The 15,394-nt window shown below is 41.6% G+C and overlaps 1 protein-coding gene across 2 annotated transcripts in view; it reads right to left on the bottom strand.

Annotated features, from left to right (window-relative positions):
* Positions 1–1,880: 1,880 nt before the first annotated feature.
* pappaa (pregnancy-associated plasma protein A, pappalysin 1a) overlaps positions 1,881–15,394 on the bottom strand; it is a 92,287-nt gene continuing 78,773 nt past the window's right edge. For both annotated transcript variants that reach the window (XM_030084476.1, XM_030084477.1), the window contains exon 22: positions 1,881–7,570. In XM_030084476.1, the coding sequence (XP_029940336.1) occupies positions 7,466–7,570 (105 nt within the window). In that variant the 3' untranslated portion in view covers positions 1,881–7,465. The remainder of the gene's footprint in view (positions 7,571–15,394) is intronic.

Here is a 15,394-nt window from a genome sequence, read left to right as displayed (position 1 = left end):
AGTCATCCTCCATGACCTTCGCTGAACTCATCCCAGAGACAAGTTTTTGCCTCCACAACCGCTCGGGCGGCAGTTTGCTTGGTCTGCTGGTACCTGCTGCTTCGGGAGTCCCACGAGCCAACAAGACTTGATAGAACTCCTTCTTCAGCCTGATGGTAGCCCTTAGTGCCGGTGTCCACCACCTGGTTCAGGGTTTGCCACCACAGCAGGCACCAAACTCTTTACCACCCCAGCCCCGAGCAGCTGCTTAGACAATGGAGGTGGAGAACATGATCAACTCGGACACAATGTCCCCAACATCCCTCAGAATCTGGGAGACGCTCTCTCAACTACATCTAGCAGGTACCTCTCAACCTCTCTCAGAAGCTCAGGCTCCTTCCCCTTCAGCGAGGTGACATTCCATGTCCCTAGGGCTAGTCTCTTTGTCCAGGGATCAGGTCGCCAGGCTCCCTGTTGTCAGTTGCCACCTATTCCACACTGCACTTGGCCCCTATAGTTCCCTGGATGGGTGATGAGCCCACCACAAGTTAGACCCACATCGTCCTTTCATGCTGAGCCCAGCTAGGCCCCGTGGGAAAAAGCCCGGCCACCAGACGCTTCCATACGAGCCCCAACCCCAGGCCTGACTCCAGGGTGGGGCCCTAGCTGGGCCATACTGGGCAACATATCGAATTTTGCTTTTATACTTTTAATAAGGGCTTTTGAACTGCTCTTATTCCGACCCATCACCCAGGACCTGTTTGCCATGGGAAACCCTACCAGGGGCATAAAGCCCCTGATAACATGGCTGCTGGGATCATGCGGGCACTCAAACTCCCCCACCACGTTAAGGTGGCAGTTCTGAGAGGGAGACAATCTTATTACCTGAGTAATAGTAGCAAATAATTTATCGACTGAACAGTTCCTTGAATGTAACTGCTCTAATTTTTACAGAGAGAGGTTGCACTACTGTAATGTGAGACACCCAGGAATGACCACAAGATGGCAGTATCACTCGTGAGTGAAAGACCAGCGTCAAAAGGGAATGCTAGACGCCTGCTTGCTTACTTTTTTGTTGGGAACCATTGTAAAGAATGTCAGAATATCATAGCTGTGCTTCTTGTTATGCATATATTAGAATTGGGGTTATTTAGAAGAAAATGAGAAGTTGGGGTTGTTAAATTTCATCATGCCATCACTTTTACTGGACTGTTCAAAAAAAAAAAAAGATTTTGGCTGTTTGGAAGTCAACTGAAATTATTTTTTAGAGGCTCACAAGACCACAAAAATGAACAAATGACGTTATTCAGCACAGTTGCAGGATTTCTGCAATAATTGAAGAAGTGACCACACACCTCCGGTTTATGCTCACTTTAACCAGTGTTTTATTTCTACACAATAAATGACAGCAAAATGAACATGATACTCATCTGACTCTTCCTTATGAAAATATAGTACACATCAGACATGTTTTGCCATGTACCAGAGCACCAAAAATATCTATAATTGCAACTGTGAAAACAGAGAGAGACATCAACTGAAAACATAAAAGTCCATTCTGTTTGTATATGTGCCTGAAAAAGTGCATACTGTGTAAGAACCGAAAAACAGAGGAGGCCATCAGAGGGAGGGAGGAACTACTGAGTTTGATGGCTACCTTTACAGTGTTGGTGAAATTCTCAGCAAACACAAAGGCATATGGATAAGACTCAACAATGCACAGTATGGAGTGAAATGAAATGAAATGAAAGCTGCAGGTCGCTGTGAGTCAATGCACACGTTTTCTTCATGAGAGTCAATTTTAACAGACTTCTAAGACCCAGAAATGACCAGTATGATTTTATTTATCTTGACAACAAATAAATAATTTATGACTCAATGGATAAATTCATGGTTTAGACAACTGACAACAGTGCTTGCACTAAGCCATTATGAACAAATAAATGCTGACAGCAAGTGGTGTGGTAAAGCATCACAGATTTTTTTTCTTCTTTTTTTTTTTCTGTCTTGCAGGTGATACTTTGACACAATGCACAACATTTCACGGATCATTTCCTTGTATAATAGTTATGATAAAAATCAATCCAAGAGCTAGTCCCAAACAGTTAGTACATGGTTTGCAAATACAATCATCATATAATATTATTTACATCTTAAAATATATTTGTTGAGCAATTGGGTACGAAACATCGCAGTAATACCACTAGATATCCACATAATATGCAAATACACTTTTTTTTTGTACTTCCCACTTAGAAAAAAGGACAGTTCACCTTATTTTTTATTTATTGAAGGATTAGGAAACAGACATAAGAGGAGCATTCTATAACCAGAGGCCTGTGAGAGGTACTTCATGTGTTACAACACACAAAGAAAATGTCTTACAACAAGATGGCACATCAGTATTTTTCTCCACATAGATTCTGAGGGCTTCAGACACTCTTCCTTACACTCCCCCGTTGCTTTATAACAAGTTAGATGTAAAAGTTTCAGCCATTTTAGAACAAGAAATACAAAACAAGGTGTTAAATCAGAAACAAAGGAGCGACTGTTGGTGGAAAAATTGGAGAGGTATCAAAACCTGTCAAAGGAAAAAAAAAAAAAAAACAGGACTGCTATACACATCGTAGTATGTGATAAGCACAGGCTGTAGGTGAGAAGAACTGTGTTCCTTCAGCCTGACTTCAAAAGGCTCGGTAAGCTGGGCAAACATCCTCTCTCATTTTCACAGGGCCAGCTTGACCCTGGCCGCCCCGCGCAGGCATACCTGACAGTGACAGATGAGGCAGTGTGTCGAAGAGTGAGGAGGTGGAGGTAGCGAGTTGCGGGAGGCAGGGGATGGTGGGAGTCCCAGAGAGGGACGGCTGCCACCCCCAGGAGAAACTCTGACTCATTGGCCTCGGCTTGTTGCCAGTCAGGCTGGCCACCCCTGGCCAAGGGGCAGCCTCTATGAGTACACATTTTCACACCTGGACAAATAGCTCGACAAGCCAGGAAAAGCAGCCCACCCATCCCTACCTCTCTCCCTGCACACCTTCTGCTTTTTCCTCATCCAGGAACACTCATTTCTCCTCTGCTTGGGTCCCTTTCTTTGCCACTTGTGTATTTCCTCCTGCCTTCAGCAATCAGCTATGGTTATTATAGAAAAAAACATGTATTGATTTATGGATCTGTGTACTTCACTACCATCTACATCTCTTTTCAATGGTTCTTGTATGTAAAGATAAAGTTTGCATTGAAAAAAAAATCAGGAAAGAAGATGTTACATTCTGTTTTTAAAGGGGAAAAGTCAGTTTTGAACTTAATCCTCATTGCATGAAAGCTGTATCAGTCTATACATAATGACCAATGAGAGGAGTTGCTTTTATGGATGTGGACAGAAACTGGGGCTGTATTTGTCTGATCGGCGCTCGACGGACTCGACCGCGTGAGAATGAGACGACAGAAACAAAATGACAGGTTTTGACTCACAATCTACAATGTGTTGGTTTATGCGAACAATGTAAAAATAACTTACATGGACATTAAATATAACTTAAAAAAAAAAAAAGTATAACACTCTCAATAAATAGTTCTACTATTTACACCATTGTTATGAGACGCAAAAATGTCACTAAAATACCAAAAATATAGAAGCAGCAAACATTACAGGCATGAGGTACAGCAAGGGATCCTGTGGTGACTACAGTAGAGAGGAGGCGTCCTCATCCAATGCGCAATCGATTGCATCCTCCCCTATGAATTATGGGTAGCCATCTTTCTTTAGGACAACAATCAGTTGCTATGCAAGCAACCAATGAAGAGGAGGTTTTCTGTGCTACGTCTGAATGTGTGAATGTGTGTATGCAACAAGAGATTGTGTTAAATTCAGATTTCACCATGAAGGAGAGGATCCAATAGCAGTTTTCAGGTTTATCCATGCCAACAGCTGGACCAGCACAGTACTGTATGTCATGATTGCAGGTCAGTCTCTCCTCACTGGTAACAGTTCTATGTAAAGCAGCAGTATCTGAAATAGTAATATTACATATAATTTGATAATATCAAGATAATACAAGTTGTTTTGACCAGGGCTATATAGATTTCATATAAAGTGTTAAATGCAATCCTTGAGGACGATATATCCTTTAGGGTATCCCCACAAAGTTTTATGTTTCATGAAAGTTACAATGATCACTTTGTTTCCCATAACATCTCTTGGTTTCTTGCCCAGCATTTCTAAGTTTAAACTGAAATCATCATTTATACAAAAATCAAGGAAAGCAAAATAACCTCGCAGCTTTGCTCAACTTAAAATATGACAATATATATATATATATATATATATATATATATATATATATATATATATATTAAAAAAAAGCACTGATATGTATTTGAATATTTGGGATTTTGGGTCTCAATTGATACATAAGTGGATAAATGCTTTATAGCAACAATGCCTCCCGACTTCGTTTATAACATCCAAATCAGTTTCGTTTGGGAAGGAGTATGAGCCCCGAATATCAAGGGTCGGGTACGAGCAAAACATTAAAGACGGAAAAGCTAAATGCAACACAGCGAGTCAAATGACCGAGCATCATACAGTTTGTTTCAGATCACCATTTTGACAATAGCAGCTTCTAAACATTTTTGAAAGATATATACTTTTTCTTCTTACATGACAACTAGAAAGTGCAGTAACTGAGGTCAATAATACAAACACTGATTAAATATGACATTTTCTTAAAAAAAAAAAAAAAGAAAAGAAATACATGATAACCAGAGGAAAAAAAACAAAGAAAAAAAAAACTATAAACATTTTTCAACACTCCTGTCCATCAAGAACATGATATTTACATGATATTTTTGATTTTTTTTTTCCTTTATATTTGGTGGAAAATAATACCTTTTCACTCTCTTTGCAATTTCTGGTATTGTCTAAATTCTTCACTAACGTCGATCTTAAAATGACACGAAAATAATCTTATGTTGACATGTACATTGTAAGACTCATATAATCATGACAATGATCTGGAATGCAGTAGCAGCCAAATATGAGTCGGAGGGACCTACTCAAAGGCCCGAAGAAAAGAAAGGTCATAATCATGCCGATTGTAGTCATGACTATGGTTGCAGCCGAACAGTAGCAGCAAACTTTGGACCAATACGCCAAGCAGCCTTCGTTATCAAATGTGCATGAGGAAAAATCTGACGAGAGTGTGTGTGTGTGTTTGGGATGAGGAGTAACCAAATATGATTGTACTGTAGCAGCCATACGGTCTGACGTGGTTGGTTGGTGGGGGACAGAATACCCAAGTTCAAAATACTGAAAAGTGCTGATCGGGACAACCAAGTGCACTTTGTACTGAAGAGATGGTGAAATTAAAAATGCTTGAAAGAGGCTCGGCAGAGAGTCTTACAGAGCTCTGATCATTTAGTGACTGCAAATGCTGTGTTGACATATACATCCAAATGTCATTTTCATGTACAACATTGTTGCCTGCAGAGCAACAGCAGAGCGTTCAATACTACCGGGAGGGGTGAGAATGAGATATGTATGCGTGTGTGTGTGGTCTTGTGTGTCTCACGTTGCACACTGTGGAGCATCACCTATCCTGTGGGGTCCAAAATTCAGGGCCTCGCAACAGTTTTACATGTTTTCAGGAGCGGAAATGTGGTTTTGGAGCTCAGGTTGCAGTCACATTTTCGGTTGGCGCTAAAGCTCCAGTTGTGACGGTTAAGAGGCTGTGAAAAGCTCCACGTTAATGGGAAGCCCCCCCCCCCTTTAAACATAACAACCACACACCTGTGTAGATGTGTCTGCGTTAGGTTTTTGATCATCTTTTTCTCAAGTTACAATAAGTTGCAATGGTTGAGATTAGTGAGCTGGGACATGCAATAATTCAAAAGTAGGACCTCAGAAAGATAGTGAGACAAGTCTGTGAGTGTGTGTTTTTGTGTGCATGTGTGTGTTGGGGGGAGTAGTACGTGAGCAGATACGACGTACTTCCACCTGTACTCATTCTCACCGAGGGCGAGGGACTCTGTCTGGCTCTTTTGTTTCTGTACTCTTTGTGTGACTGTGCTGTGCAGAACTGTGCAATCAAAAAAAAAAGAAAAGAAAAGAAAGAAAAAAGCCACAGACTCCTGACAAGCATTGATTACATTCTGAGCAGGCTGGGGTGCTTTTATTTTCAGTTTAAACATTATGAATCAGGGCTTAAGGATAAGAACGCTCTTATCAGACGCCTTAAGGGAGGAGTTCAAACTGAAACTAAACCCACCCCAACCGGAATTGAGGTGTTATTGATGACATTCTTCAAGTCGTGATCAATGTATGTTGTACTTTTCTTGGGCAAACAGGTGTGAGGGGACTGACAAGTGAGGTTCTGGATTTTCCATAAAGTCCTTAGTGCATTTCATACGTTGCGTCGTCAACATGTATTCCGTTTACCGTGAGATGACAGTATCGTGTGTGAATGTGAGAAAATGCTATAAAGAGGTACTGTAAGCAGCAAGGAAGACAAACATGTCTAACCCTAGTAGATATTATGAACTGAGGATGGAAGCAGCAAAAGCCCGAATGGTTTGAGTCACACGTTCAGGACTTTGCTCTGACCATGTTCTGCGTGGTCAGTCGATAATTAGTAGACATATTTAATGTCACTTTGTGTAGTGGAGTTTGGCTTTAGTGTTGAATCAGTGGCTTGAAACTCAAGAGTATACAGTATATGGCTGTCTTATTCCACACCAATCTAGAAATACCCTCCATAGCGTCTGACGAGCCTATGAAGAAACACACTTTACTGAAAAGGACACAGAGATACAGAGTATCTGACCAGTTGGAAACTAGGAATGATTTAAGCCAAAAACTTCCATCCCCTCCCAAAAAAAGGTGTTGAACATGCCTTCAAAGTGTCTGCGAGTTATTTTTAACATTTGTTCTAATTTCCTTCATATTTGCAAAACACAGAACCAACATCGACACAACCCCCGACTTGCACATTTTTGATTTACCTTTGGTTCAATCATGTGATTGTAGAGCAAGGTCACTAAAATAGACACTGAAGCCGGCACAAAACTCAACAAAAGGCATGCTACTTAGGCTTGGTTATGTTTTACTTTAGTTTTTTTTTTTTGTTTGTTTTCTTATTCTTTCAAAAATGTCTCTTTTATGTATTTTTTTTTTAACTCTTTGCTATATATGCTTTTTTTTTTTAATGGCATTGCAGGGAATACTTTCCTTGTAGCTGAGAAATGAAGTTTTCTGTGGAGTCTCGTGAGTCCCATCCTCTTTTTTTTTCAGATCTTTCTGTGATGTGGAGGCGGAGACGTTTCAGCTAGTTGGAGTTGCAGTATGGATGGAGAGGTATGCCTTTTTAAAGCAGCATGTGTGGGGGAACTGGAGGCCGAGAGGAGGATGAAGAAGGGGGTCATCATAAAGGGAGAAAGGGTCCTGGGACGTTGAACTGAGGCCCCCCCTGCCCCCTCCGCCTCGGGTCGGTCACCCCAGGGAGCGGACACGTTCATCCTTTCTGTTCTCAATGGCGTTGGGATCTCGACAGGAGCACTCGCCCCGCATGTCACACGACATGGGGAACGGAATCACCTGGAAAAGGATCGAGAGACACTCTCAGATTCAGAGAAAACAAAGAGAAAAAAGCCTGGAAGAGAAGAATCCAACCTGTTGGTGCCACGAAAATGCAATCAAACAAGAAATACATCTTTCTATTATTGTCATTGCTCTTGTAAAGCTTTCAGAATACCTTCTTTCTGGAGGAAAAGGTTTTACCAAAACTTCAGCCATATCTTCCTTCCTGTCTGTTCACAAACACACACACACTCACAAAACCCAGCTTGCTCTCCTCTTCGCTTATAGTTGATGAGGACCAGATTTTTGCAAATATCAAACAGATCTGAAATTCATTCGGTAAGGTTCTCATTAAGCTATTTGTCTCATTTTGTATTGGGTACAATGTGTACCTAAGCTCAGGGCTAAATGTGACCTCCACGGTGCTACTAACGCAACAACCATTTATACTGATTGTTAAAAAATATCTAAATTGAGAACGTCATATACTATGCCAGCGTACGAGAGCATGTCGGTGACCACACAGTTTGAAAAATATTGTCATGTCGTGAACTTTCAGAATTGCGGTTGCACTCAGAGCAGTCAGAATGCATCCAACCATTGGTAAAGATTATCCCAGCCAGAGCAGAGAGGCAGGAGGCAGGGGAGATCATGGGTAGGTTGCCTAACTAACCTACTTTGAAATGTGTGAGGCAGTCGGAGTGCCTTCAGAAAACAGTGAGCACACAGGAAGCCTGTAATCTCCACGCGGAGAGGCCAGCGGGTTCAAACCAGAGACGCTCCTGCTGAAGGCGACAGCTCAATCCACTGCTGAACTGCGCCGCATCACGGTGGTGTCATATTACTATCACTAGCTCCGCATCTTTGATGATCTGATGATGGTAAAAACACTGTAGGTGGAAACAGAACCGGAAGATCCGCAGCCGTTGCCCCTGGCTTTGACGTCACCAGATAATCAGCAATGTGTCACCGGGACCAGCTGCTGCTGCTGCCTCATCTGCTCGCCCTCTTGGGGGGCCTGCTTAGGCTGTTTGGGCACACAGAATGTGTCCCCCTTCACTCAGCCAAACCAGAAACACATGTGCACCAAGTCGGGGAGGGCCGGCCTCAGACCAAGGACATGTCTGCAATTGTCTCCTGGTGAATAATATTATCAGTCCGTGGGGGGGGGGGGGGGCGCGGCAGGATCTGGCTGCAGTCCACTTAGCCCTAATTTAAAACTAAAGGTATATTAGTAATAAGTGTTTTTTTTTTTCCTCCCTCAATTGATCTCATTTCAAATTGTTAATGTAACAAAACAGGCGCAGGTATTTATTTAACAGTGTGCCTTGTGTTACAGGAAACACTTAGTGCTGTGAGAGAACGCTGCCCTGCTGCTGAGGGGGCGGAGCCGTCTTCAGGGGAAGGTCACGGTGCTGTAATGTCAATATGGAGTAGCTGTTGTATAATTACACAGACTACTTCTGTAATGTCATCTTACAAATTGCATCATAAGCTAATCCCATCTTGAAGGGTTAGTTAGGTAATTACTGAATGCATTGGCAAAGAATGGCCGAGGAATTAGAATTTCTCATCCACTAAAAGATGCATTCATAACAACAGCGGTCTTTGCAAAGTGCACCATCAACTTCAAAGTTTGGTTCGCTGAATCTGGCTCGCTCCGCCAGCGATTGACTAAGCTTGTCCCATTCGATTTTGATTAATACTCAGAGAAACCTTTGGATCTTTGACAGCGTCATTACAACAAATGCCAAGTGTCTTACACAGTGTTGCCAACTCCTCAGTAAGGAAAGCAGCTATTGGATGTCCTCAGAATGATGTCATCACAAAATTAGCACATTTGTCAAGTAAAGTTTCCACATATATGATTTTACATATAGATTTTAATGGCAAGATGCATGTTTCTGAGTTTATGCCCACATGATTTTCATTTTTTTCGATTCATTCAGTTTTAGCTATAAAGAACCACAAATGCAACACTATCACTGCTAGACACTGTCACAGAGAAAAACCCAACAACTGTAGAAGAGCAAGCATGAGTGACTCCATCCATCCATCGTCACAGCGCTAACACAACACAGACAACCACACACAGACACACCGATCCATCAGCAACACTTGACTGTGGACTGTAAGAGGAAACGAGAGTTCCAACACACACAGAAAACAAGCTCCCCACGGAACGGCCCCCAAGCCTTGAAACTAACAGACAATATTCTGGCTGTTAAGTGAGAAAGCTAACCACTTAAAGACCATAAACATACTTCAGCAAGGTTTTGGTAGCATGGACAGAAATATTTCTCTGTTGCCGGAAACACCAAATCATTGTTGCAATTTAACATCAGGAAACATTGGTCTTGAATAGTTGCAATAGTTTTAGCAAAATTCGATCACAGCACATTAAAAGGCATTAAAATAGTCCAGTAAGAAATGTATTTGCATTTAAGGAAACATCTACAAACGTAAATGTCTGAGCACCTTGTGTTTCTGTGGCCTGCTTCTGTTATGTCAAACCATATTATTGACAAACCTAATGAAACGTAAGAACTTCCTCCAGATGTTTTACCGCCACACAACTTCAGCCACCCTCGTTTTAACAATTTGGGAAAATGTTTCTGGTGTCAAATTCAAAGTGATCTTATTTTAATATGTGTTACTCTATAACATTTTATTTGCTGTGTTACGCTATTTTCATGTTTTCTCTTCAATTTAAATGACAGTTTCAAAAGTGTTCCAACTTTTCCGAAAATAAGAACACGCTTGTTTTTTACTGATACATGCTTGAAATAAAATCAAACAACTTTTGTGAGTTGCTAAGATATATAATATGACAACAATTGCACATTTTATGTTTAAGTTTATAATTATTTGCTTCAAATAGCTTAAAAATTTTACAGAATGTAACAAAACGGAGCTCAAGTCTGCAGTCTGGAGTGAATCCTTGAAATTTAAAACATTATATTGCTGGTGGTAAATGTGACACACAGGAAACAGCACCAATAGTTTGTTAGAATCAGGGATTTATAGACAGCAGGTCAGTGGAATGACATGGGTGGGGGGAGGGGGTGGGGGTGGGGGGGGAGGGGGTGGTGCATGCTGGTCGCTGAGGAGCAGTGACGCAGGCTTCCCCTTTGAAATGGGGTATAAAATAAGTTGTTTGTGTGTGGGGGTGGTGCTCCTAATGCGAGGGCCAGGTGGGCAGTGCCCAAACCCTTCTGAGAAAATGAGGTCTACGTGTGACGACTTTACAAGCACAAGGCCGGACACACTTCAGAAACAGCTGTCAACTGCATGACCGGGGTTTTCTCTGTGGCAATCTGAAGCCGAAAAAACACGGGGCTCCAGGCTCCCACCTGAGTCTGTCTCAGTTTATTTACAATATCTCTGTTTCGCCGCCTCTTTTTTTTTTTTCTTTCAGGGTGCCTTCCTCACTTCGCCTTGCTTTATTGATCCCCTCTTTTCACAGCACACTCTCCCCTCTATAGCGCCCACTTCTCTCGCGCACTCCACTTCCCATTCAAGGCCACTTCTGTTTATCTCTCTATCTAGAGAATGATGGTGGGTGGCAAATTTGACATGGTTTCCTTTGACCTTGACCCCTAGGGTGACTGGGCCAGCTGCCACATCTGGCCTTGACTTAAGGTTCTCTCAGGGTGGCTGGGAAACAGGACTGACTGGGCCTTGTGGGCCTTGGGGCCCTCATGCTGCCCCATGTCCCAAGGCCAGAGGAGGGCTGAGCAAGGACACCCACTAACAGCAACATGAAAGCCCTTCTGAAGAACGCAGACCTTGTCAGAGCCCCATCCTTCCATCTCAGGAACAGGTCAAAATAACACAGCGTTCCCCTCTGTACTTCTGTGTGAGCAGTGTGTGCGTGTAAACCGGTGCTTAAAGGAAAGAAGGTGGTACAAGGGGCACACGGCTGTGGAAAGGGAAACTGGCCCACACGTTTCATTAGCATGTAACACAACCCCGGCTCCAAAACGTTTGGGACAGTGTGTAAAGTGTAAACAAGAACGGGGGCCATGCTTCACACACTCTGTGGAAAAGGAAGACAGCTTACGGATTTTCAGAAAAGTATTAGCTCATTGTGAGTTTGGTTTGCAACAACATATCCTAAAAGTTGGACCAGGGCCAGAAAAGTAAGTGGTGCTAATAAAAAACAGCTGAAGGAGCAAACTGCTAATGCATCCCAGGCACGGTGCACGTGGCCCGATGCTGATGTTGCTTATAGTTGGACATCTTTAGGATACTATTTAGTTAGATTTAGGATTATTGAGCTGCACATTCTCCAGTTAACAAGAGTTCAGTGAAAGAGTAACTTCACTGATGACAGCAGCTTTTGGCAACCCAAGAACAGGAGGCTGGAAGCTGCTTAACATGCGACACAAAGGCACTGAAACACCAGCATCAGAAGCTGTACCTGAGGTGAGGGGCATCAATCTGTCTGTTACTTTGTTCACTTCCTCCCTACGGCGCAGATTTTTTTAAAAAAAAGTTTGTAAAATACAACTTTCCTGGGATGAATTGGAATTGTGTTGCAGGTCTGATTAATGGGACACATCGATGCCTACTGTAACTCAGGATTTTTAACAAAATAAAAACAGGAACTGAGTCCTTTCAGCTGTTGGTTGGAGTCTTTCCTTTGAGATGAATAAAAATTTTGCACAATCTTGAAAAGATGAGCTATGAACATTTTAAAACTGTCAAACTGCTGTAAGTTTTCTATGAAGTCTATTTAAAGTATTGTGCAAGAAAGTATAAAATGAACTATATTATTTGTATTTAAATCACTATATATACAGATACTGACAGGTTATGTGAACCTGCCAAACATCAACAGTATATAAATAGTTTTACATCTGTCATCATTTATAATATATTACTGATGAGCATTTACAGTATAACTCATATTTCTCTAGATATTCCATATGGATATTGCAAGACCTAAAGTAACTTTAAAGAAGAAAATAAAACTTTGTGAGCAAAACCTTTTAAAATACAACAAATACAAAACTTGAATGAGAGAAATGTAAAAAAAATAAAAAAAAATAAAAAAAAAAGAGAGAGATGGAAAGTCAACTTTTAACAGATCATGTCGGGAAAGAGAAGGAACTATTTTGAAAGAAAATGCACACATGACTAAGTTTAGCAAAATGCGTGCAAGCTCAGTGGAAGCCCTTAAAAACGGCAGGGAGTGTGTCCTCCTGGTGTGTAACTACTGCTCATCTGCGTGGAAAAGCCCCGCTCCTTCCACAATGTGCTTCCCCTTTCTCTCTGATGCGTTTCGGCCATTCCAGTCTAAAGCCCTCATGAAGATAAACATAAAAATAGAGATTAAAGGAAGCCGTGGCACCACGCTGCTCTTTTATTGATTTTCTATAAACTGGCCAGTGACCTGACAAAAGATGTAGCAATCAAGAAAGCAAAAAAGCTTTTCTTAATGCACTAAGAGTCATTTCTTCTTTATGCCCAGGCAACTGCTCCTATCTGTGCCTTTGCCCCTTCCTCCCCCTTTAATTGTCCTGGCAGAGCCTTGGCACTGAGAAATACAGCCTACCTAATTGCCTTCAGACATTTAAAATATAAAGATCTGTTGATGGTGCATGGTTTTCTGCCTCCAGTTATGTGAGTTAAGTGAATATTTGATGCAGAACATGGTCGGCCAGATAGTAAAACGCTGGTCACAGCTGATAAACCCAATATAGGGTTTATATTTATGCATTTTGAACGAGATCCAACGGCGAAGTCTGGTAAATCCGGCAACACGTTTCAAAATGGGAACAAAGAGCGTTGTCTACGTGAGTCTCCGGCACAGACAGAAAGGTCCGCGGTCTGCTGTGGTATCACAAACATCAATCACGACACGTACGGAGTCACGTATTAGGCATACTTTTGCCAAACTGTGGGCTGTAAACAGGGAGCGAGGGACTGGGAAGGATCTAAGCATTTACCCAAGAACTCAACTCAGAAAAACATACAGGCACATTCATTTAAAACAAAAAAAAAAAAAGGTTGCTTAAGAGCGGCTATCTACATCCAAGAAAGGAATTCCTTTCAAACGAGATGGGGGGGCAACAGAAAGGGACTTACGTAGGGAACCCTCAGAAAGGCAGCCTCTGTACCCGCGCTTCCTCTCCTCCCTGCCTTTCCAAATCCAGCCAACAGCTTGCAACTATTAGGGGGAAATCCTGTGGTGACCTTATGTGCAGCCAGTTCTTGCACCTTTAAAGTTCCTGGGGTGGAACAATACGCGGCAAGTCATCCAGAACTCCTTAATACGCAAATCTCTAGCAAAACATGAGATGACAGCAGTCAGAGATCCCAAATTATGGAGGTCTGCGCCTCCTGAAACGAGACACGCTCTCCGCCGTCTGGCTTTAAACATTTCTCTTGCCGAAAGCTTTTGAGGGAGTGTAATTTTATCAAAACTTTATTTTAATTGATTGATTGATTGACTGGTGCACTCCCACCTCAATGACAATACGTTTTTCTCCATGTTTAGTGGTGTAGTGTCTTTAGACCTGTCTGATTTCCGTTAAAAGTCCAGGATGTACCGGGCCTTCATCCCAACCGAGCTGCCATCAGCATGGGGGACTGATGAGCTTTTATTTTTTGTATTATATTCTATTGATCTGCACTTCCAGATGCCATCATTTACACCATAAACTGTTTGAAATATTGTAAATTGCATTATTGTTTTTCAACATGCAATTATTTTGTAGATAAAGCTCTCAGCTGTCACATATTTAACAGTATTGTAAGTATGTGTTGCTGTTTTGTTGTCTTCAGTTTCAGATGGTTAGTTTGTCTTGGTTTAATCATTTCATGAAGCACATGGCTACTAAAGTTCCCAATTAAAAAGGAAAAAAGTAATTATGAGATCATTAATTGCAAAGGGGTGAATGAACAAGTGTTTTCTTTTAGAAATGCTCCATTTGAAATCCAGTCCTTATCAGGATGAAATTCAGGACTGACACGGAGAAGGGAAAGAGGAAAAACAGAACAGGTCTGGAAACCTTCACTGAAGAAAAACAAAGTAATTCCTGCAATATTTTCTAGTGTATTTGAAACAGCTAAATGGCGAAAAAATTTTGCATCTGGAAGAAAAAAAAAAAGAATCAAATTCTAAACTCTCTTAATATTCACATCAAATTTTTAATCATTTTGAATGCGAGCGGCTGATGTTGGAAAACAATAAACAGTGTAAGACGTCACTCAAACAAGAGCGAGCTCATGTTTTCATCATGTTGTATTTAGAGGGCTAAATGCATAATGGCACTACAAACATTTGGTCTGGGGTAACTGTAAACATATAGAGCTGAGATTTTTTCTTCTCTGGGTCTTTAATTAGAGTGGAATATATAAATTATAGATTCTGCTAATGAAAGAGAACAGTCTGATCTGAAATGTCACTTTGCCCTGTTTTTTTCAAATCACTTTAATGATAAAAGATGAGAGGGTTTGTTTGTGTGTGGTTTCATGGAAGAGGCCATTGTTCTCATGGGCTGTGTGTCACAGCTCAGTGAGGACAACAACACTGAGCAAGATTCATGAGTGACCAGAAGTGGGAATAACAAGTGGTGACTGTTGTGTCTGTTGCTGCACTGTTTGGATGAGGCTGTGAGAAGAACGGAGGGACGGGGGGAGAGGTTGTGACTGGGTGCACGGGGGAAAGTCTTAATGATATCGAAGCCACGAAGGACAGTGTGCACGAGGGAGGGAAGGGAGTGCAATGCTGTATCGTACTGTTGTATCTTGTAAGATTACAATATTGTTTTACACAAGGTTAGCTTTCTTCTGTCTTTTTTTTTTTAACTATGGTAATAGAGGAGGTGATCT

The sequence above is a fragment of the Salarias fasciatus genome (assembly GCF_902148845.1).
Source record: "Salarias fasciatus chromosome 7 unlocalized genomic scaffold, fSalaFa1.1 super_scaffold_4, whole genome shotgun sequence".
NCBI classification, from domain to species: domain Eukaryota; kingdom Metazoa; phylum Chordata; class Actinopteri; order Blenniiformes; family Blenniidae; genus Salarias; species Salarias fasciatus.
The sequence above is the reverse complement of the archived record's forward strand: the minus strand, read 5'-3'. Positions and strand labels throughout refer to the sequence as shown.